The sequence below is a fragment of the Rhamphochromis longiceps genome, linkage group LG23 (assembly GCF_057381845.1).
Source record: "Rhamphochromis longiceps isolate RC_006_pf linkage group LG23, R_longiceps_female_GT1.1, whole genome shotgun sequence".
Taxonomy (NCBI): domain Eukaryota; kingdom Metazoa; phylum Chordata; class Actinopteri; order Cichliformes; family Cichlidae; genus Rhamphochromis; species Rhamphochromis longiceps.
In genome coordinates this window covers 32,220,545-32,242,548 of record NC_140578.1, presented here as the reverse complement: position 1 = coordinate 32,242,548, position 22,004 = coordinate 32,220,545, and the positions used below count along the sequence as shown (strand labels likewise).

The window sequence follows — 22,004 nt, the reverse complement described above, 5'->3', positions numbered from 1 at the left end:
GATCGTCTAGTGACGCCTGGCCAGTATGCGAACTTCCGCTTCTCCCAAGCACCCAAGTTTGGTCACTCGGGAGTCCGGACTGACTTCCTTAGGATGGCAGAACTCAACGGTAATGTATTTAATGATAAATCCTCTACGAACCAGTTATTACGATGATTAGATGAACATCAATGTAAAATGTTTGTATTAATGACCTAAAAGATCTAGAGACTGCTTTTTACATTCATCGATGTGAGATAGCATTTGTCAGTATACACGGTGGAATTTAATAGAAATAATATTTTTATTTACATTGGGTGAACAAAATAACCAATACCAAAGTTTCCTCATAACTTCTGATAGCTTATCAGCACTTTTAATCATTAAAAACGAAGGTTAGCTTCACCTGACAATACAGTGTATTAGCATATGAGTATAAACACGAGTCCAAAGCATCAGGTCTGAGTATATCGCCTTTATATGTAATGAGAGCTTCAAAGGGTTTAAATGTTTTTGCCTAATTAAAAATGTAAATTCTTTACTAAAGCAAAAGTACAAACTCCGAAATGTACTCAAAGAAAGAAAGTAAAAATGAGCTCCAAGGAGGAAATTTTTTATAACCATTTTTGTACAAAGGTAACCTTATACTATATAAATGTAATAATAAAAATAATATTAGAACATGAAAATATAAATATTATTGTTATTTAAATTTTGATTCAAATTAATGTATTCAGTTTGAGAACATTTTATACCTATTTTCTATTGCCTACTTATAGGGTGACTTTGCCTCCACACCAACAGTAAAATAAGAAAAGTCAGGGATTACGGTGGGATTCAACAGGTGGGGGGAGTATTGGGGCCACATTAAGAAAAGAATATATTGTTCATCATTTTGAGAGTACAGTAAAAATTTCGAGATTAAGTCGAACATCTATTTTGAGAAAAAAAAGTTGACATGTGATTACAATTACAATTCATTGTTTAGATAGCTTAGTGAAACAAATTGATCAGCTGTCTTTTGATACATCATCTTCATTGCATGAGGGTGTAATCATCAATAACCTTGCATTAAGAGCCATTGGTTGTTTTCCACCTAACCAGATCCAGCTTTCTACACCATCTTCTTAATGTCTTTATACTGATCACCACACTGTGTCTATGAGCTAAAAGAGAAATCATTTACTTTCTTGTTACTTAAACTGATTCTGAAGTATGGTTTGTCTTGAAACAACTGTAATCTCCACATTTTGATATTTCCTCAAAATACACTTTCAACTTTAATCTCAATATTTGGACTTTATTCTCAGAATGAACAACAATATTATTTTTCTTAATGTGGCCTTAACCCTCTACTGCACACATTTTGATGGTACATGCTGAAAATGATCCGAGTCATTTTGGACCGTTTTAGTGCCAAAATAAATAATTTGAAATTTCAGACAACCCCTCTCCAATAGTGCCAGACATCAACAGAGAAAATTATTAACTCATAAATAATTACACAACTGTTAAAAAAAATAATTTTGCTTTCTAAGTATTCAAAAAATGTCAACCAATTTTTAAACAAATAACTAAGTATGGCTTGATACAGCCTTAGGTTCGAATATTAATTCTCACGTTGTGAGATTTTGCTGTCATTCCGTGACAGTGTGTGAAACTTTTCTTAACAGTTCTTCTGTGCTGTAAAACAAAGGTGCACATTACACTTTATACACATGCATCTTGCCTTATTTGAGTCAATACAGTTTTACTTGTATTCTGCCAAATCACAACAGAAATTGCCTGAAGGTGGTTTATATTCTAATGTATGAACCTACAACAATACAGAGAAAACTCTGACAATTAAATGGCCCCCTAAAATCAAGCACTTGGCTACAGTAGGAATGAAAAACTCCCTTGTAACAGGATGAAACCTCCGGGAGATCCAGACTCAGGGAAGGGCGACCATCTGCAGCGACCGGTTGGCTTGCCCTCTCTTATTGCTTCATTTTTTGAATTCATAAAGCAAGGACTAATATTTTCAAATTCTGTTTTCTTAATTTACTGATTAGGTACTGCTTGAATTTGCTTGTCCTTAAATGGCACCATTTGGTCATCCACACAATCTTGTATCTTTGCACTCATGTTATTTTCTTTATTTAGAGTGCAAGTCATTTTAAATATAATCACTAGAGCAAACTCCTCACATCATGCAGTCCTATGACTATGTCAGAATGAGGTGGGGCATCCTACCCTCACATGTTATAGGACCAAAATTTGACACTTTTCCAAACACTTTGATTCAAGTTCAAATGTACTGGGCATGAGGCTTAAAAAAAAAAACCCCAAAACATATACTATATCTTTTTCCATCTTTGAGTGAAGTTACTCTTTTCTCTCCCAGGGAAACCCAGCAGCTGTACCTTTAGCTAGCAGACACACTGTGTTCACACAGTTTGCTGACATTTGTTTAGCTGATAAAAATGTTGAATTTGAAATTACATGCTACTTAGAAAAACCTCACTTATAACACTATAGATAATACCACTGAACCTAAAGTAACAAATCTGTTTTGAAAATATAAGTAGAAAGTGTTGTGGAAAAATATAGGGATTGAAAGTAGTCAGAAAAATAAATACTCATACTATTGCAGACAGCTAAATCTAGCTAGTATAATAAGTGAAGTGTTTGTACTTAATTACTTCCCACCCCTGCTGGATGCATTTATTTGTACATTAAAAAAAACAAACACACACACACAGCATTTGAGCAAAAGGTTTTATTTCACCAGGCTTTGTTTATCACAAGAGAACTGGGAAATCTGTACTGAACTCATGACAAAACTAGATCTCTTCATGAATAAAACAAATGCTTGTCTACAGAGGCTTCTGGTAGATTAAGCTTAAACATCTTTGAAAAAAAAAACAAAAAAAAAACAAAAAACTTTTATTGTACAGTCTCTTTATGACCAGAGAAAAGAATGAGATCTAATGATTACTCTGATGTTTACTTCGAACTTCTTTTCAGATGTCCACAGACAGGCACTCAATACTGTAGTCCTCAGAAAATATAATTGAATAATAAAAATAAAAGACAAAAATCTATTTACACTCTCCTCTTTTCAATCTTCTTCCTGCTCCTCCTTTACCTTCTTTTTCTTTTTTTTCTTCTTCTCTGTTGTCTAGAGAGAGAGACAGAGAGAGAGAGAGAGAGAGAGTTCGATCATTAAAGGGGAGGAAGAAAAAAAGGGATAATTTTAAAACTTTAGCTTCCATCTTACCTCAGTAACTGCTACCACCTCTTCTTCCTTTGGTTCTTCCATTTCCTCCTCTGCTTTCTTATCCTTCTTTTTCTTCTTTTTCTTCGGGGTCTCCTCTGCTGCCGCTGATGTTTCTGCTTGTTCTTCTTCTAAACACAGAGCCAGAACACTATCAGCATCACAGATCCAAATGCACAGGAGGCAGAGGATTGATTCCAAACTCACTCACCTTCTATTACCAACTCCCGTTTTGCCTTTTTGGGTTTGACTGCTGATGTCGTGGGCTCTGTGGCATCCTCTTCTTCTACCTCTTCAAACTTCCTCTTCTTCGATGTGGACGGAATCGTAGAATCACCTGACGGATCATAAATTCTCACTTCACTGTGAAGGAAAAGTAGTAGGAGGCATTAACCACCATACATGTGTAGATGTGGAAATATGCAAAATATGCTGCAAGTGACAACTAACCTCTTGTGCTGGTATTTCTCTACCTTTGCCATTGCTTTGCCTGTTCCACTGATTCTTCGGATCTGAAAAGAAAATGTGGATTCAATGACTAAAGGAGGGGGAAAAAATAACAAAAACAGGGATTTTACCAGGATAACAGATTCAGAAGAAATACAAAAATCCATTACATATAGTACTTTTCTACCTGGACACTCAAAAGTGCTATATTGGAGCAAGATACTACTTGCATTTAGCATCTTGCTCAAGGACTGGGGATACTGGAGTAGCCAGACATGGAATGGCGAACTGTCTGATTAGTAGATGACCTGCTCCACCTCCTGAGGTACAGCCACATTTGTGAACATGAGCCAGAACTGCTGTTGTGTTCTTAGGGCTAATGTTCAGACTAAAGCAAAACGAGAAACTCTCCAGTGATCAGACAAATCAAATTTGCAATTCTTTCTAGAAAATAGGGATATCCAGTCCTGTGAACTATAGGGGCGAGAGGCCATGTGGCTTCTTATCAGCAGTCAGTTCAAAAGCCTCTGATAGTACAGGGATGCATTGATGGTTATGCAACTGTCACATCTGGAGAGGCACCATCAATACTGAAAGGTATACACTGGATTTAGAGCAACACAGGATTACCATCCAGAGTAGAACCCTTGCATAGTTAAACCAGACAAAACTAAATGGCATAAGGCATCTATTACATGGTTTCACAGTAGAACAGGTTGGGTACTGGTCTGACCCAGACCTTTGACCACTGGAATCCATTGACACATTACAACGAAGACAAGAAAAGGATGACATTCATCTTCCCAGTTCCCAGACATTTAAGGACTGCTATAACAAAATGGGGTGCTATGCTGTGTTAATTATTAAACAGCTTTGTCCCATCATTCAACACTACCTTTTTTGCTGCTTAAAAATGGTAAGTTTTGGATTTTAAACTGCTAAGACCCAAACTCTTCCATGACATGCATTTTTAATTTCTCTTTGATATTTGGACATATTGGGACCTAATGAATGTAAAAACAAAGAATTACCAGATTTTTATTTTTGCCCATTTTTTGTTCCACATATGAGGACATAGCTGTGGGCGGTATAAACAGTATACAGTAGAAACAATATAAATTTGACCAACGGTAGACATTTTGACTATACCGCGATAGCGCATGGTGACGGTCTCATCAAGCGGTGCCTGTTTTGGTCGAAAACATTGCAGCGGCTGCGAACAATATCTGCAAATTATGCCGGGCGACAGTAACAGCAAAGAGACAAAGCACTTTTGGGATATGGGAAAAGCCAAAAACTGCACTTCCTCCACTTCCGTACCATTGATTCATTAATGCAGAATTTTCTCGCAGCTGCTCTATTCCCATGTTGTTGCAATATATTAATGATTAATCTCTCAGTCAGAACATGGCATATCATGTTTAGGTGGAAACTAGTGAGCAAACTTCCTGCTAACTTCTAACGCCGTTGAATTTAATAAATTCTGTTTTCATGGATGCCTGGATGTTAAACTTAATTGTTAAACCTGGTAAAGCCGCAACGCTGATTATTTTATTAAAAATTAAAGAATTTAGACAGTTTTTAACTCTCAGTGATGCTGTAGTGTTTGACTGACTTTGGGACCTGAAGGAGGAGTTTTGGACCCAGATTACTCCACGAGGCTCCTGACTACGGCAGCCGTAAGGCTCCGGTAATCCATCAAGCTGTACGCCTTCATAGCTTACCAAAGTCGTATTAAATTATTTTTTTTTGACAGATTTCTGCGCAGCGTTTACCACATAAAATCAGTTAGAGGTCAGTAAGCACAACCAGAATTCATACATAAGGCACACTGTCAATTTTTGAGAAAATTAAAGGATCCTAAGCGTGCCTTATAGTGTGTAAAATACGTTATACAGAATATTGCGATATACATGTCACATGCTTCAAATTATACCGTGATATTGATTTTAGGCCATATTGCCCAGCTCTATGAGGACATTTGTTTTAAATTTCGATACAACAGTGGCAGTATACTGTCCTTGTAAGTGGATATCAGGCCCTTGTAGAGCAAGATTTAGTATTTTGGTCAGACAACCCAAAATGTGATGTCCACATATGTGGACGTCAGGGCCAAGGATGTTAAATAGCATCCCAACTTTTCTGGAATAGGGGTTGTAGCTGTACTTACCCCCTTATCTTCCAACTGACGTAGTCTGGCCTCCAGCTTTGCACGGTTCTCTGCACCCATTTCTGCATTTGTGTCTTCTCCGAGAGCATCATAGCGAATAGCCAGGGCTGCTTTAGCTGCCAGCATCCTGGAAATCTGCATTGGCATTACAGAAAACCAAAGCCTGAGTTGACAGCTTCACATTGTGGCCACCAACCATTATTCAGTCACATATCACACTCTAAGAACATACCTTGCCCTTGTTCTTAGCAGTTGTCTGGCCCACTAGAGAAGCATGGTATATGAGACCATACTTGGGTGTGTCTTTGCGCGTCTTCAGGGCTCTAAAAAGAGCCTTCTCTGCTCCAAGGATCTGGACTGTGGAGGCTGGATGCTTTGCCAGATTCAGAAGGGAACCTGGATCGCACAATGAATGAAACAAAGAACTGTAGCTATGGCGCTCTTCAAAGACCTGACTACTAGTGCTTTCACTGCCAGCTCAGATGAGGTAGTGACTTAAAACCATCAGTCATGTTCAGGAAAGTGACTTAGTGTCATCATCATCACTGCTAGGCCAGTTTTCACAAATGACATTTCCCCCCCCCCCCCCCATTCACCTGCATGTGAGATGAGACGGGCGCCAACCAGCTCCCCCACCATTACAGTGAGGTTGGGAGCGATTGCCATCATTCTGTTCTTCAGGTAGTCGTAGAGCTGAGCCCGGTATTCTGAAATCTCTACCACCTATGGGAGAAAAAAAAAAATAAAGAAAACATTCAAAAACAAATTCATGAATGCAGGGTACCAGTCACAAAAGGCAAAGACGCACAGAAAACCCTGTGTTTGCAACAGACAACAGTCATTGCCATCACAGTCACTGTAGCAAACAGTGAGCACACACACCTGATCACATAGGTGCCTGATGTTGCCAATGTCCTCCTCTGACACTTCTGTTCCCATGGAGATTTCAGCAGCCAGTTTAACCTCTGCCTCGATCTCCTCTGGGAGGATATCTGATAGATCAGAGCTGGCGACGTTTGTGCGATCACCTGCAGACACAAACATATGGCAGTTACTCAGGAATGTCACCACATGGAAGTTAAACCAATGCACGCAAGTCTTAGAGCAACAATACGCTGACTTTAAACAAGCTCAGAGCACTGTGGTTTACTCAGCCTGACAGGAAACCATAAAATTTTAAAGGATTGAAAGAGGCTCTGAATAAAATTAAAAGGTGCTAATGAATTTGAATGTGGAAATTGTAGGATGCTGTGTTTTTGCTGGCTTTACTCAAAATATTTAGGATATCTAGATATGCTTCTCTGACTGTGTTGTGCAAAAGCAGGATGGTCCTTACCTATCTTGCGGACACTCTTGCAGTAGGCTAAGTTGTCTGTGATCACTTTTCCCAGCTCAGGGAAATGCCAGCCATACCACTCTCTGCAACGCATTATGTAATTATTAAGTTCTTTGTCGAGGTCATCCAGAAGAGCTAGAAGCAAGGACGAAAACACAGTACAGCTGATGTTAACTGCTCAAATGATAATTTTTAGAGCAAAAATATCAATAATTGACATTTTTATTATCCCAAAAAGAAAAATCTAGATGTTTTCTTTGTTTGCAATGATAACAAACTGAAGGTTTTTGGACATTCTGAAAATAATTTAAACTGCTGATGGTTCTCTTGCACTACTGTCTGACATGTTGCAGGCACAACAACAGACATAACTGTGTAATACAACACTTACAAATAGCCTGCACAATCATTGTGTCCACCTTGTCAGGACTGAACTTCAGCTTGTAGCGGGATAAACTGCAACCAGATGAGAACACGAGTTAATTCAAATTTCTAGATTAATGAAGGGATTTTCAATAAGCTAGAGGATTGCTGCCTCAGTGGTAGTGACGAATGCTGAGAAAAATCTACACAAATATTTCAGACAGCAAATGTAATCATAGGCAGCAGTTGGATTCATATAACATAATATATGCACCACTAACCTGTGAGCCAACCCTAAAGACATAGCACTCATCTCCCTGGGAGGAAGTCCAGTGATGAGGCTCTCCATCTGACCCCTGATGCATCTCATCAGTTCAGCCACAGCAGGGCTGTGGACACAGCTCAGGTCCAGTTTTTCCTGAAGACCAGAAGTCATTAGAAACACAACGTTCGATAACAATGCTGTCTTTTAGGCTGACAGAAATATCAGTGACTTACTTTGATAACGCCACCGAGTTTTGCATCACTAATAGCCAGCTGCTCATGAGCTTCCTTGGCAACAACTTTCTTCAAGACCTTCTTCAGACTCTTGCCAAGTTTTCCCTCAACAAGGGCAGTTGCAGCTAAAAAGTGGAAATAGAGACTAAAATAAAGCTTAGCTGTGCTAAGCGCTTGCACAAAACACAAAAAGTGTCAACTCTCATATGTATGAGGAGGAATTGGTCTCAGCGGTAGTGACGACTGAGCAATACCTCATGTTTAATCAGACACAGCTTTGCATCACAGACTAATCTCAGGTGAACATTAGGGCTCAAATTTCTCATTACCTGCTAAAGCCTCTGTTGTGTCCTGGAACTTCTCAAAATGCTTCAGCTTAACGCTGGTAGGACAAAAGGAAATATATGGAAGTTACATTTCATCTACGATTTATAGTAATAAGTCCATTGTTATATTTCAGGCATAAAGAGTGCCGCCAGGTGGTAAAATGTAACATCAGCACTTACATTTTATTGGCTTTTTCGGGAGTTTCAAACTCCTTATACAGGCTGTCGACCTGCTGCAGTTTGGATTCATTGAGAACCTTAAAACACAATACACAGACATTAGTTAAAAGAAATATGTAAAGCAGTGAGATGGCTTACATCGTTAAGAATGTAACTTAAAGTAATGGTTGATGGACGCATTTGAACAACCTACAATTCTAAAATGCATGTGGAGTCAGCACCACCTCAGTGTGCACACGTGGTTGCAGGCCCTTCACAGTACAAGCTTGATGTTCACTTATGACTTAGCCAAGCTCGTGCGCAAACAAAACACCTTTAAATAAAAATGTAATCCATATCCACAAGTACAACGAAGAGATTGCTTTTTTCATACCGTAAATAACACGTTTATGACACCTACCGACTCTCAGTGAACTAGCTGGATGGCTAATCCGGGCTAACGCAAATTGCCCCTGTGCTAAAGTCGCCCATTTTAAAAAGATTGCAAACAATAGTCGAATACTTACTTTGAATATTGCATATCCAGCTGCGGTTTCAAACAACACGAGCATTTTGGCAACGCCTTAGTGCAGTTATTGCGCACACCTCTGGAGCCTTCACGTTTCCACCTCGATCACCACGCTGCTGCTCTCACTCTGAAACACACGCGGCGTGGACAGGGCACCAGGAAACTATTGGGTTGCCAGGTTCGTTCACATCGGTCGCTATCCCCCGAGCTTAACATTAAAAAGACAATTTAGGGTTTATTTATAGATAAGCGGAAGAAAATGTTTCTACGGATGGGTGTATCGCGGTGTATCTAATGCACCGTATTGTCAATACGTTTTCTTTACCTTAGAATATGTTTCTGCTTCTATTGTGGAAAAAATACACTTTGAAATACGTTTAATTACGCACACGGCATACAGGTTAATAAAATCGAGCGAGCGGCCACTTAGCTTATGACGCTTACAAGATTTATGTGTTGCTCTTTAGACAATGCAGTGCATTTATAATATCTACCAGGCGGCTTTTCACCAAAAATGGCAACCCAAGAGAATTTGTTACATTAAACCTCGCGAGAAGTTGTAGCCAACTACTGGTAAAATCAAAATTGCAGTCTAAGTCTCAAGTATAATTTTTTTTTACCACAAAACTTTTTATACATATTAAAATACTTAACGTAAGTATGTATAGACATATATTTATTCGTTTTCGTCTGTGTTGGTTTATGGTCTTCCTTCTTTGGCGGATGTGACGAAACCATAGTTCGCTCAAAGTAAATACATGCGCCTATGAAGGCAACGCGTTGAGGAGAAGTTTCTCTAGAACTACCTTCATTCTCAGCGTGAAGAAAGATTTTGGCCTGGCGGTATGAACGAGTCGGCAAATTATCCTCCGCCCGACTTTGGCTCTCCTCCTTCCAATTCCTTCCAGTCGTTCCAGCAGCAGCAGTCGCACTCGAGTAGCTTCCATCCCACCATGTGGAGCTGGAGCGAAACGCCTACCGAACACACCTGGGGCTGCGACAGTAGTGTTGGCAGGCACCACGGGTCAGCGGCGAGTTATGGGTTCTCATCAAACCGTGGAAACCACGGACCTACACATACATACAGTGAGTGGAATATACAGTAGTTTCCCTATTGAAGATGGGTTCCTTCATGTTACTGTCGCCCTAAAGTGCACATGAAGGACCACATAATGTAAAGACTGACTTACACCATGGGGTTCTGCTCTAACAAAAAAGTCATAGATTTAGCAGTTATGTTGCAGTTAAGGAATAAGTGTTTAAAGCTTTATAGCATGTGTGAATGCAGCAAGTGGCGTCAGTGGGTTATTTGGTGTTAAAACACTTGAATTAGTTTCATAAAAGCCAACTAGTGACAGAACGGATACATCCGTGGAAGACAAGGAAAAATAAACTAAAAACAAAACCACATCCCCACAATAACTTTGATAGCAGATGTGTAGTTTAAGATACATGCAGTGCGCCTTTAGTCGCCATAAAGGACATGTCCGTGTGTCTGTTTTTTAAAGAAAGGTGTGTTTGAATTTCTTGCGTGTGTTTTCAGGTCAAAACTTTAGTCATGAATGGGATCGAGGTGGACATCAAAGCTACCGAGCTCCCAGCCATCATGGAAAAAAGGTGACATTTCTGAGAACTTTGTATTTATATTTAACCCTTGTATGGTGTTCGGGTCTGTGAGACCCGTGTTCAGTTTTTTTCAAAAGAAAAATTAAACAATTTTTTTTTTCACGTGTAAATGTGTTGTGTCTTTCCACTCACTCCACTTGATTATAACTGATTTATTTATAACATTTTATATAAAAGAAAAACGAGAAGCACATTAATTCATAAATGTGATCTAACAAAGGTAAAGGGAAAAAATTAACCATGTTTGCTGTTCATATGTCTTGTAATTGGGATGAAGTAAACATCTGTTGAGTAATTTAACATAAAATTGTTTGATAGTGTTAATTTGGAAAGCCAAAACTCTAGCGGGTCCACCAGACCCATGAACACTGGCTGAGTAACAAAAATACGAACACCACACAAGGGTTAAAGTGAATGGAACGTTGTTGGGAACTTTGAGCTTTTCACCCCTTGCAGAAAAACAGGAAAGAACCAGAGTATTACCATTTTTGTGACACCTGCGACCGGGGCTTCAAAAACCAGGAAAAGTACAATGAGCATGTTTCTCAGCATGTCAAGGTATTTCACTCTAGGCTACTTACTAGATATATATTAGTGCTGTTCACATTGATATTCTTTACTTTTTACTGAGAGCTCCAATTGAATCCACTTTTAGTGTTCTGTGGCTGACTGCAGCTTCATGGCCCATGAAAAACTTGTCAGCATACACTGGAAAAATGTAAGTGGAAGAAGATGATGTAAAGTGATTAGCTTGTAGTAGTTCCCCTTTTCTAATGTGAATACTCTGTGTTGACAGAACCATGCACCAGGAACTAAAAGAATCAAACTGGACACACCAGAGGAGATTACTAAATGGAGAGAGGAAAGACGCAAGTTAGTTAGAAACTGTGGCAGTCATGAACTTTTGATGCAATTTTGCCATTAGTTAAGCCACATATGCATACTTCCCATGTCCAGTCATTAATTTGTCTTTACTGGTTTACTAGAAACTATCCAACACTTGTGAATATTGAGAAGAAGAAAAAAGTCCTGGAGGTGCGGGAGGAAACGGGAGCTGTCCTGGAAACAGCTCAGTTTGGGTAAATGTTTACATTTGAATGTATAAATTATGGATTTTGGTGTGCATCTCTTTTATTTTCTATTTTGATATACATTTTTTTAATTTGAAATGAAGTCTGTCTTACCAAAAAGTTAACTTGCATAAGCAATGATGTATTTATTTTCAGACGAATGAGAGGAAGAGGCAGAGGTCGTGGTTGGAAAAACAGAGGACTCCAAGGGCGACATCTGAGACGGCCACACTCATCGGACTGCATTGTTACAGAGAAGCCTAAACCACTCACCCACCCATGCAGGGACGGGGATCCACTCGGAGCATTAGCCACTAGTGACCATGGTGAGTTAATTGATCAAAGTTCAATCAAGCCTGTGCACAATCACCTACATAGAGGACAAGATCAAAAAGCTTTCACTGGTTATCCTCTGGTTATTCTTTGATTGAAATACACAGACACCCCTATATGGCCTGTAAATGGCCTGTATTTATATAGCGCTTTACTAGTCCCTAAGGGCCCCAAAGCGCTTTACATATCCAGTCATCCACCCATTCACACACACATTCACACACTGGTGATGGCAAGCTACATTGTAGCCACAGCCACCCTGGGGCGCACTGACAGAGGCGATAGTATATAGTGATAGTGATATATATATAGTGCTCTGTTTTTCATTGGCTCCAAGATTCTGACAGAGATGAGTCCAGGACCAGTGGCTTGGTTGTGGCCCCTAAGAAGATGAGCTCAGCTCTGGGATCCCTAGTAGCAAACTACGGATCAATGACCGAAAGTGATGATGAACCAGGTGAGCACATAGTGTTTGCTGGATAATAGTCCAAAATCTTCACCATGCAAGAAAAATGCTAATGATTCTGTCTTGTTGAATTGTTTTTATTTTGTTGTTAATTTACACTTTTTACTACCTCACCTATGTCGCTTTTCCACTACCACCTACTTTACTCATCTACTCTGTTTCAGTCTTTTTACATTACCACCTCAATTTGGGTGGGGTTGTTATAGCAGCGCAACCCTAAAGTTCCTTGACATGAAGCACAAACGTAAATGGACTTTTCTACCCTCTCTTGGGTGCAGTCTGATGACATTTCATTTTCGGCTCAACTCTGCTCACTTCAAACCCCGGCCCAATAAGTGCTAAAAAAGTACCTGATACAGTACCACTGCCTACCGGAAAATCCTAAAAACCAAGCTGACTAGAATGGAGCCTTGCTTGCACGAATGCAGACTGTATTCTTTTGGATCCAATACATGTAAATTTGTCAGTGGGCACGTGCAAGAGTAATATACTTATAGAGTTTTTTTTATGTGTGTGTGTGTGTGTTAGGGGTGCAACGATACACAAAATTCACAGTTCGGTTCATTTCGATACTTTGGTGTCTATGTCAATGTTCTAATTTTTCATGTGTCTGAGCGAACACACAAACTCCCTGAGCGGTCCCTTGGACCACTGTGAGCAACAGCAGACGTGTCCACTGTGGTCACGCCAGCATCTAATCCATCCAAGTTACATGGTTTATTAAAATAATCAAATTACAGCATTTACATTTATGTTAGACTACTTTTAATTAACTGCTTTAGCCCACTTACTATGAAAATTTTAAAAATCTTGTTCATGACCTGTGCAGTATGTTAACACTATTGGAAGTAAAAATAACTTGAACTCCAATTTTGAAAGTGCAACTTTATTTATTTATTTATTTATTTATTTATTTATTTATCATAAAGCTCTGACTTGTATTATGAGTACGAGTCTGTGGTCTGGAAGAGAGTTCTGTAACTCTGTCTGCAAAATACAGTATATAATGACCAATGTTGGGCAAATAATTATATAGTTATTTCTACAAAAAAGTTACTGAGTTTTGCAAACAAATTTTTTTGCAGCTGTTTACCTATAAATGCTGCCAAGGCATTTTTTTTAAACAAACATTTCAAAATATTAACAGAACAATCAGGTGTTCTGCATCAAATTTGATGCCACACAAATTATTTGTGCCACTCCAAAAAATAATTTCTGTCCACTATGAGTTAAAGGAGAACAACAGCCTGATACCTGCAGGCCTGACAACAGGAAATGTATCATTCCTGTAACACCTGTAACATTTAGCAGTCGCCTCATTGTTCTGACACACACGACAAAACTGTTGACTACACTACACACTAACTACACAAGATTTGCGCTAAACATCGCAAATCTCTCACATCTCAAAACACTCCTAAGACTTCCTCCCGTGTCTTAATAACTAAATGCCATGTTGCCATATAATTTTTTTTGATTGATTGACATGGTACATTTTTCGACCAATGGGAAAGGCTGGGGGCTGGGGGTTGGTTTTGTTTTTGCTCAAACGCCGAGAGTGTTTCGATGGTTTTCTTTATAAAACGTTGTCTTTACCGTTTCTTCCCACATTGAATATAAACAACGATAGTATTCAGGGGAAAAAAACAAAACAAACATTTCATATATTTTTATCATAACTCTGGTTTTACGTGGCCTATTAACACAATTTAAAAACTGGTATAAAGTCCACACTTTTTCCGTCAATTGGTCCATCTGTCCTGCTCACATCTCCAAGATGGGCCAAGATGTGAACGGTCTGCTACAGAACTTGCTCTGTCTTAAAACTCCTTTATAAGCAGCAAAGCGAACTTTAAGGTGCACACTTCTAGCTGTATGTGATGGCAAAAAACCTGGGCTCAGATAAGAGAGCTCTTATCACTCCTACTTCCTCCCTGTCAAAACCTTCTGGTAAGAAAAGAGTGATGGAAACTGACACAGCGGAAAGCATTATTACGACGCTCAAGATGGCTATCGAAGAGCAAGGCGCTAACATCAAGAAGAGTATTGGCGACCTTAAGGTTACTATTAACTTTATCCACCTTTATTTCAGTACGAGAGACTTTTCCTTTTAGCTCCCTGAGATCTTCTGAGATAAAGCAGAAGAGAAAATTCAAACACTGGAAAACAAGGTGTTGGAGTTGTCTCGGTATAAACGAAGATGGAACCTGCGACTTCATGGGCTACCCGAAGAAGAAGGAGAAAACGTACGCAGTAAGGTTATTGAAATTTGCCAAAACATGGATCCTGACCACCGTGAAAAGTTCCCGGAGGTACTTGATTCAGTCCACAGGATCGGTCAACGACGTGAGTCCTCTTCTGCGCCACTGCCCCACGCCATAATCCTGCAATTAACAATGAGACACTTTCGAGACATCATCTGGAAGGCGGCGAAGCGATTTGACTACCTGAAGACAAGGAAGCTCCATTTCAAAGAAGATCTCTCTCCCGAGTACCGAGAGGCGCAACCAGCTATGGCCACAGGTGGAGAAAGCACGTAAGGAAGGGAAAATTGCCTAGTGCTTTTGTGAACAGAAAAGAAATTCACTGAAATCTCTTCGAGTCCTATTTGTGGATATACCTCAAGGTCTCTTTTCCTTATTGTTCTAAAGACTTATAGTATGCTGTTGCTGTTAAAATGTTTTGTGAAGCACTTTTTTAGACAGAGTAGTTCTGCTCTCTCTGAAGCTGACACACTCTTCTCAGGGTAAAAAGTTAATTTAGTTTGCAAAATTTCATCTTTGTCCTTTATTTCTTTTAATGCTCGAGGACTGTTGCGACTTTCATCTGTAAATAAAGCCGCGGCCGGCTGAGTTGGTTGTGTCCCTGTGACGCGCCTCCAATAATCCATAATGAGTCGTACTTGTACTTTGCGCATTTATTTTAAGAACAAAACAAAAACAAACATTTGCGCTTTCAATCAATTTACAACTAGCGCATGGATTAACTGGTGTGCCAAAAAATGACGGTCAACAGAAAAGTTTGCCCACAAACCACTCACCCAACACACCTGCTGCGAACACCGACATCAGGTAAATAGACTGTGACCACACCCACATACCATCACCTGAGACGCAGGTAAAACTATACACCTGTGCCACCAAAACAAAAAGGAAAAACATAAACATTGACTCTGGCTCTTACAAGGACTAAGGGACAATACCAAAAGGAAAGCTCTGTTTTTATATGCTAAAAGTTTGAATACTGACTTTTGTCTCTTACAAGAATCCCATGCTGAACTAAGGATGCTAACTTCTGGAAATCCCAATGGAGCGAAGATTTATGGAAGTCTCATGGCACAAACCATTCAGCGGGAACTCTGATTTTGAAGCATAAATTTAATGGAAAAATTATATCTTCAGAAACTGATCCAAAAGGATATTTTATTTTGCTGGTTGTGTGTTTTTCTTTTTTCTTTTTCTTTTTTTTCTTTTAATGATCAGACCCTCTTACTAGGTAACATTTACGGCTATAATAACAAACAGGAGAATATTGACCTAATACTTGTAGTAAATGGAAAAAAATGAATCTTTAATTTGCTAATCTAAAGATTATATTAGGAGGAGACTGGAACCATTCACTCAATAACATGATAGATAGATTGCCAAGTAAAAGTTAGGAAAGTAGTAATTATATGTTGGATTTTATTAATGAAAGAGACCTAATTGATATCTGGAGATTCAAAAATCAAACCATTAAGGAATTTTCATGGAAAAATAGATCAGGTTCATTACAGTCTCGTATTGATTATTGGCTAATTTCTGATCCTTTATCTGAATATGTTTCTACATCAAAAATGTTGCCAACACCCTTGACAGCTCATAGAACAATTTTTTTTGGAGATATGTTTGTATGCCAGTAATCCGTCTAAAAGAGTGAATTCATATTGGAAATTAAATAATTCTCTTCTACTGAATGATTCTTTGGTAAAGGAAATTAAAACAAAAATAGATCAGTATTAGAACAAGGCATGTGTTGAAAATGCTTTTTGTAAAAATTGGGAGCTCATGAAATTTGAATTGAGGTCCCTTTTAATGAAAAGAGGAGCTGAAATAGTTAAAAATAGAAGAGAGAAAAAAAGAGTCGGAAATAATTTCATTTACAAGGCAAAAGGTGCCTTTGTGCGGTCAAGAAGGAAATGGCTTGAAGAGGGAGAACAAAACTCTAGCTAGTTTTTCAAATTAGAAAAACATCACAATACTCTTGGCAGCATGACTAAACTTTGTTCAGATGGGGTCATCACACAAGATCCTCAAGTGATTTCCAAGACTTGTGAACTTTTATAAAAATTTATATAAATCTAATTTTTCTACAGAAGCCATGGAAAAATTCTATAATTCCTTATTATATTAATATTAAATATTAAAAAAAATTAGTGACAATAATAAAACTATGTGTGATGCCCCATCACAACACTAGATATTGAAGGTGCTATTAATAAAATGAAACTTAATAAGAGTCCAGGGAATGACGGTTTGACTTCTGAATTTTACAAATTATTTTCAAAGGACTTATTGAAAGCATTGATAATGGAAAGCTCCCTCCTTCCTTGACTCAGGGACTGATTACTTTGATTCCTAAACCTCATAAAGACGCCCTTTTGATAGAAAATTGGAGACCTATTTCACTCCTGAATAATGATTATAAAATAATTGCTATGTGTTTGGCTAAAAAATTAAAATGTGCACTTAATTGATGAAACAGTCTGGTTTTATGACTGGCAGACACATAACTAACAATATAAGACTGGTAATTGATATTTTGGATCATTCAGATTTAATCACAGATAATAGTTTCTTTTCTTTTTTTCCTTTCTTTTTTTTTTTATTTTTATAAAGCTTTCGACTCCATTGAACATGAATTCATGTTCAGAGCACTTGATATTTTTGGTTTTGGAAATATGTTTAAAAAATCAATTCAAACTTTGAGCTATTTGCATCTGCATATAATCAAACATATCAAAGATTTGATAATAACCGTGGGATCCGTCAAGGTTGTCCATTTTCTGCATATCTTTTCCTTCTTCCTATGCAGTTACTCTGTATTCATTTTAAGAACAGCAGTGTAATGGGTCTCTCTGTTGCTGGCAGAACATTATCTATTACTCAACTAGTAGATGACACAACACTTTTTTTTTTTTTTTTTTAAAGGATAAATATTAAGTTGATGAAGCTCTCAAAGTTCTCAATAATTTCTCAATAGCCTCTGGTTTAAGACCACTCAACATTACAAAATGTGAACTTCTCCCTGTTAAATTCTGCACAGATACAATTGTATCAGGTGTTCCTGTTAAAAATAAGGTTAAATATCTTGGTATTACCATTCAAAAAGACTAAGATGCTAGATTATCTGAAAATTTCGACCCTCTTATAACTGCAATACAACAAAGATTTAATCTTTGGCTTCAAAGAGATTTATCCATTACTGGAAGATCGTTAGTAGCCAAAGTTGAAGGCCTCTCCAGACTTATATATGCAGATATGGTACCTGATGTTTCAAAAGAATTATGCACAAAAATTGATAAAATATTATTTAACTTCATTTGGAAAAAGAGAATACATTATATTAAAAAAAATGTAATGATAAACAAGTTGTGTTCTGGTGGCCTAAATTCTTTAGATTTCACTTCCTTAAATGTGTCTTTTAAAATCAAATGGATCAAACTCTTTTTAAAAAATCCCATTTCAATTTGGAATTTTATTACCAACCATATCTTTAACTCACTTGGAGGAATGCACTTTCTGCTAAAATGCAATTACAATATCTCTAAATTACCGATTAAACTCTCCAACTTTCAGTCAACTCCTATCTCTTGGTTAATGATATACTCTCACAACCTTTCTCCCCATAAAGATCTCATTTGGAATAATCAGGATATTAAATTTAAGAACAAATCAATATATATTCAGAAATGGGTGGATAGGAAAATTTTACTTGTTAGTCAATTACTGAATGATAATTGTCAATTATCAATTAATTTTATAAACACCAAAATTGATCCCTCATGTAAACTGAAGTTTCAACATATTCTATTTGGCCTCTCACATACTGATAAAATAACTCCAGGAAAAACATATATTATCAATCTTCTGATTATTTTTGCCAAATTTCACATACAAAATTTTCTCAACAGCGCCCAAACATATTTGCTTTTAAAACCCTGTTTTCCAATTATCTAGAGAATCTAAAGAACAGCACTAACTCCAAAGGCCATGCCAGTAGTGCACAATTGCGCACACGCAGATTAGAGGGAACATTGGGTGTCACGGTTAGATATTTTTTTCGATACATTTATTTTGTTATTATATTATTTTTTGCATCTGATGGCGAAATCACTCATCTGTGGAAAAGAGTTTTACAGAGAAATGGCTCTTTCCAAAAGAAAAGCAATTTTGTAGACAGCATTAAAAGTAGCAATTGCCCTGTCTATCCCCTTTGCCCTCTTAGAATCATGTTCTAACGGGTGTCTAAATGACTCGCCGTTTGTAGCATGCGTGCTTGGTGTTGTTGTTGGTGTTGTTTTTGTCTGCTTCCACTTGTCTTTGCACTAGTGTGATGTCGGCGTAAATGTGTAATCATATTTGTTGCGTTCCGACCGATGTAATTGAGCATTGCTTGTTACATCCGACATACTGTTGTACTTTTTTCCACAACAGGCTTAAGTAGGGTCATACTTCACATGAAAACCAAAATGGTTCCAAACGCCAGATCTGAATGACGGTGGATGAGGTTCAGTTTTGGGTAGCGTTGAGGAGTTGCCATGCAAACTTGGCTGAATGCATATGGGCAGCACTCAGTTGATCTGCGCCCGACAATGCACCCTAGACAGAGTAATCAAATGCAGATCCACTGAGCCCTCAACACAGACGGCATCGTCAGAAGAATATTTGATCAAATAAATTAAAAATTTTGTATCGTTCCATACGTTCAATACATATGCGTACTGAACTGAAGGCACTGTATCGAACAGTTCAATACAGATACGTGTGTGTGTGTGTGTGTGTGTGTGTGTGTGTGTGTGTGTGTCCTGAGTCACAATAACTTGCCCTAGTTTTCATCAGATTCAACATTAAACATGTACTTTAATTTTATCTCGGAGTAGCTCTGTTGTTGTTTGGTTTTATTATGTAGTTTATAACAAAGCTTAGTGGGGATAGGTTAATTGGTTAATCCAAATTGTCACTAGGTGTGAATGTGAGTGCGAATGGTTGTCTGTCTCTGTGTTGGCCCTGCGACAGACTGGCGACCTGTCCAGGGTGTCCCCCGCCTCTCGCCCTATGACAGCTGGGATAGGCTCCAGCGCCCCCCGCGACCCTGAAAAGGATAAGCGGACGCGAATGGATGGATGGATATATAACAAAGTGTAACTTATGTCCAGTGTTTCTACTAACGCTTGTGCTTTTGCGTTTTAGCCACACCCATTCAGAGAGGTAAGGAGCTGGTGCAAGAGAACCAGGACCTTCTAAACTTAATACCACCCAACCCTCAGGAGAGGGCACCTGCCAGGGGTAGAGGGGCTTTTTTACAGAATGCAGAGAGACAGAAAACAGTTCAGACAGATTCCAGACTTCACATGCCCAACAGCAAAGGGGAAAGAGCGGGACGAGGAAGACTACCACAGTCACATCGCCCCACTTTGCTTGAGATGGTATGGAAGTCATTTGACACTGCGTGCGTATTTATATGATTTTGATTTAGTAAAAAAGGACACGCTGTTTAAAGCTATACTATTTAGATGTGTTATTTAGTCCAACTCTTGTTTGTCTCTTTGTTTAGTTACTGGCTCCAGATATCCGACACGAGAGGAATGTCCTCCTGCAGTGTGTACGCTACATTGTCAGAAACCACTTCTTTGGGCTGGAGAGCAGATGTCACAACCAGGAGAAAACTGGAAACAAGGGCACAGCAGCTGTTACAAACGGAGAGCATGAAGGAAGATGGGAAGAATCATCAGAGAAAATCCAAGTTGCGTCCCCATTTGCCTTCTTGATTAGTAGTGAGGGACATTCAGCAGTCCTGGATCTTGGCAGTACGGAGGGTTTAGTTACTAGTGAAGTTTCTGCAGTTAAGCAAGCTCCTTGTATACTGAATCACCAAGGGTCTACACGAGAACCTAATGAACCTACTGTGGAGTCTTTAGGAAGTGTTGGTGATTATACAGGTGATTTCATCCCAAATACTGAGGAGACAACAGCCAGTGATGTAAACCATCCGGATGTGTCCTCGAAGGATGGGATCACATGTATCTCAAATATGTATGATGATGAAATATGGGAGACCCCCAGTGTTCAAGTGTGAAAGACCCAAAATAGTTGGTCTTATTTTGTCCTAAACATCAAACTGAGATTCCAAATATGAATGAAGAATTTCTGTGGACAGGAATGATTTTTTTTTAATTTTTTTTTTTTATGAGTTTATTATGTAAAGACAGACTGTCTTGTAAAATAAATCACGTGATTTGTAGTGATGAATTCTGAATCTTTATCTTTTCAGTGTTTGACTATCAATAAAAGGAGTGAACTGAAACGTGTGGTAAAGTACATTCACACTACCACGAGATATATACCTAGTGTTTGACTTGCAGTAAATTCGCACCACGGCTGGAAAGTGTGTTAGAGTTGACCCACTGTCTATTGAATTCAATGACATGAAAGTCAGGCAGGTTTACAAGTTTTGTTTGGTTTTTTTTGTTTGTTTTTTTACCAGTCTTTTCTTCTTCTTTTTTTTAATGGTTGAATAGATGATGGTACATCTATAGTTTAAATTTGTGCTTTTTTTCCCATTTAAACTGATTGTTTGAACTTGGTTTTGTATTTCAACTCTCCCCTTTAATGCACTAATTGTTTTAGCAGACAGCTTTCCAGTTTCAAACTATTTAACTTCAAAGGTCAGTTATCTTATTCCAATGACAGATTACTATTGGTTTAAATTAGAGATGGACCATCCGATATTACGTATCGGTCCGATACTGACCTAAATTACTGGATCGGATATCGGAGAAAAATAAAAAATGTAATCCGATCCATTAAATATCACGAAAGCACCTCACAAAACTTGCAACACGCCGTAACTCACCTCAGAACGTTAGCACGTCGGAGCAGTATGCATCACTGATAGAGCGGCTGTGGCATGCGGGACCTGTCGGTGGTCTGGATAGCATGTGGAGCTTCGCTAGCAACCCGGCATTTCATCTCCGACAAAGTTATCCCGAGAGAAGTAAAGCAAGTGTGTAAGTCCATCTCTGAATGTTTGTAAAGCATTCCTGCTTTAAGCTTAACAAGCGACTGCCTCTCCTGCTGCTACTTCAATCATGAAACTGCTTAACGATCAGCTGATCAGCTTTTCTGTCGCGAGTCCGTGTCTCTAGTTTGCTTTTGGCCCACTTTGCACCAGAAAGAGGAAAC

General features: G+C 38.5%; 2 protein-coding genes and 1 non-coding gene across 4 annotated transcripts; 1 reads left to right on the top strand and 2 right to left on the bottom strand.

Annotated features, from left to right (window-relative positions):
• Positions 1-2,856: 2,856 nt before the first annotated feature.
• nop58 (NOP58 ribonucleoprotein homolog (yeast)) lies at positions 2,857-9,219 on the bottom strand. 2 transcript variants are annotated; one of them, XM_085398838.1, is made up of 15 exons: positions 9,065-9,219; positions 8,559-8,635; positions 8,382-8,434; positions 8,053-8,177; positions 7,836-7,972; positions 7,583-7,647; positions 7,192-7,326; positions 6,738-6,883; positions 6,452-6,578; positions 6,088-6,251; positions 5,856-5,990; positions 3,689-3,750; positions 3,450-3,601; positions 3,242-3,369; positions 2,857-3,142 (listed from the first exon to the last, which is right to left on the bottom strand). In XM_085398838.1, the coding sequence occupies exons 1-15, from the start codon at positions 9,107-9,109 to the stop codon at positions 3,083-3,085; spliced, it is 1,611 nt and encodes a 536-aa protein (XP_085254964.1). In that variant the 5' UTR covers positions 9,110-9,219; the 3' UTR covers positions 2,857-3,082. The 2 variants fall into 2 exon arrangements, with proteins under 2 accessions (XP_085254964.1, XP_085254965.1); XM_085398839.1 differs by having other exon boundaries at positions 3,242-3,366.
• On the bottom strand, positions 6,327-6,410 carry LOC146642381 (small nucleolar RNA SNORD11B). Its single transcript, XR_014909837.1, has one exon. It is a non-coding gene; the product is annotated as a small nucleolar RNA SNORD11B (small nucleolar RNA).
• Positions 9,220-9,711: 492 nt separating the features above from the next.
• On the top strand, positions 9,712-21,140 carry nufip1 (nuclear FMR1 interacting protein 1). Its single transcript, XM_085398833.1, has 10 exons — positions 9,712-10,152; positions 10,610-10,683; positions 11,149-11,250; positions 11,348-11,410; positions 11,489-11,565; positions 11,679-11,771; positions 11,919-12,088; positions 12,433-12,552; positions 20,013-20,248; positions 20,377-21,140. The coding sequence occupies exons 1-10, from the start codon at positions 9,912-9,914 to the stop codon at positions 20,896-20,898; spliced, it is 1,698 nt and encodes a 565-aa protein (XP_085254959.1). The 5' UTR covers positions 9,712-9,911; the 3' UTR covers positions 20,899-21,140.
• Positions 21,141-22,004: the final 864 nt, after the last annotated feature.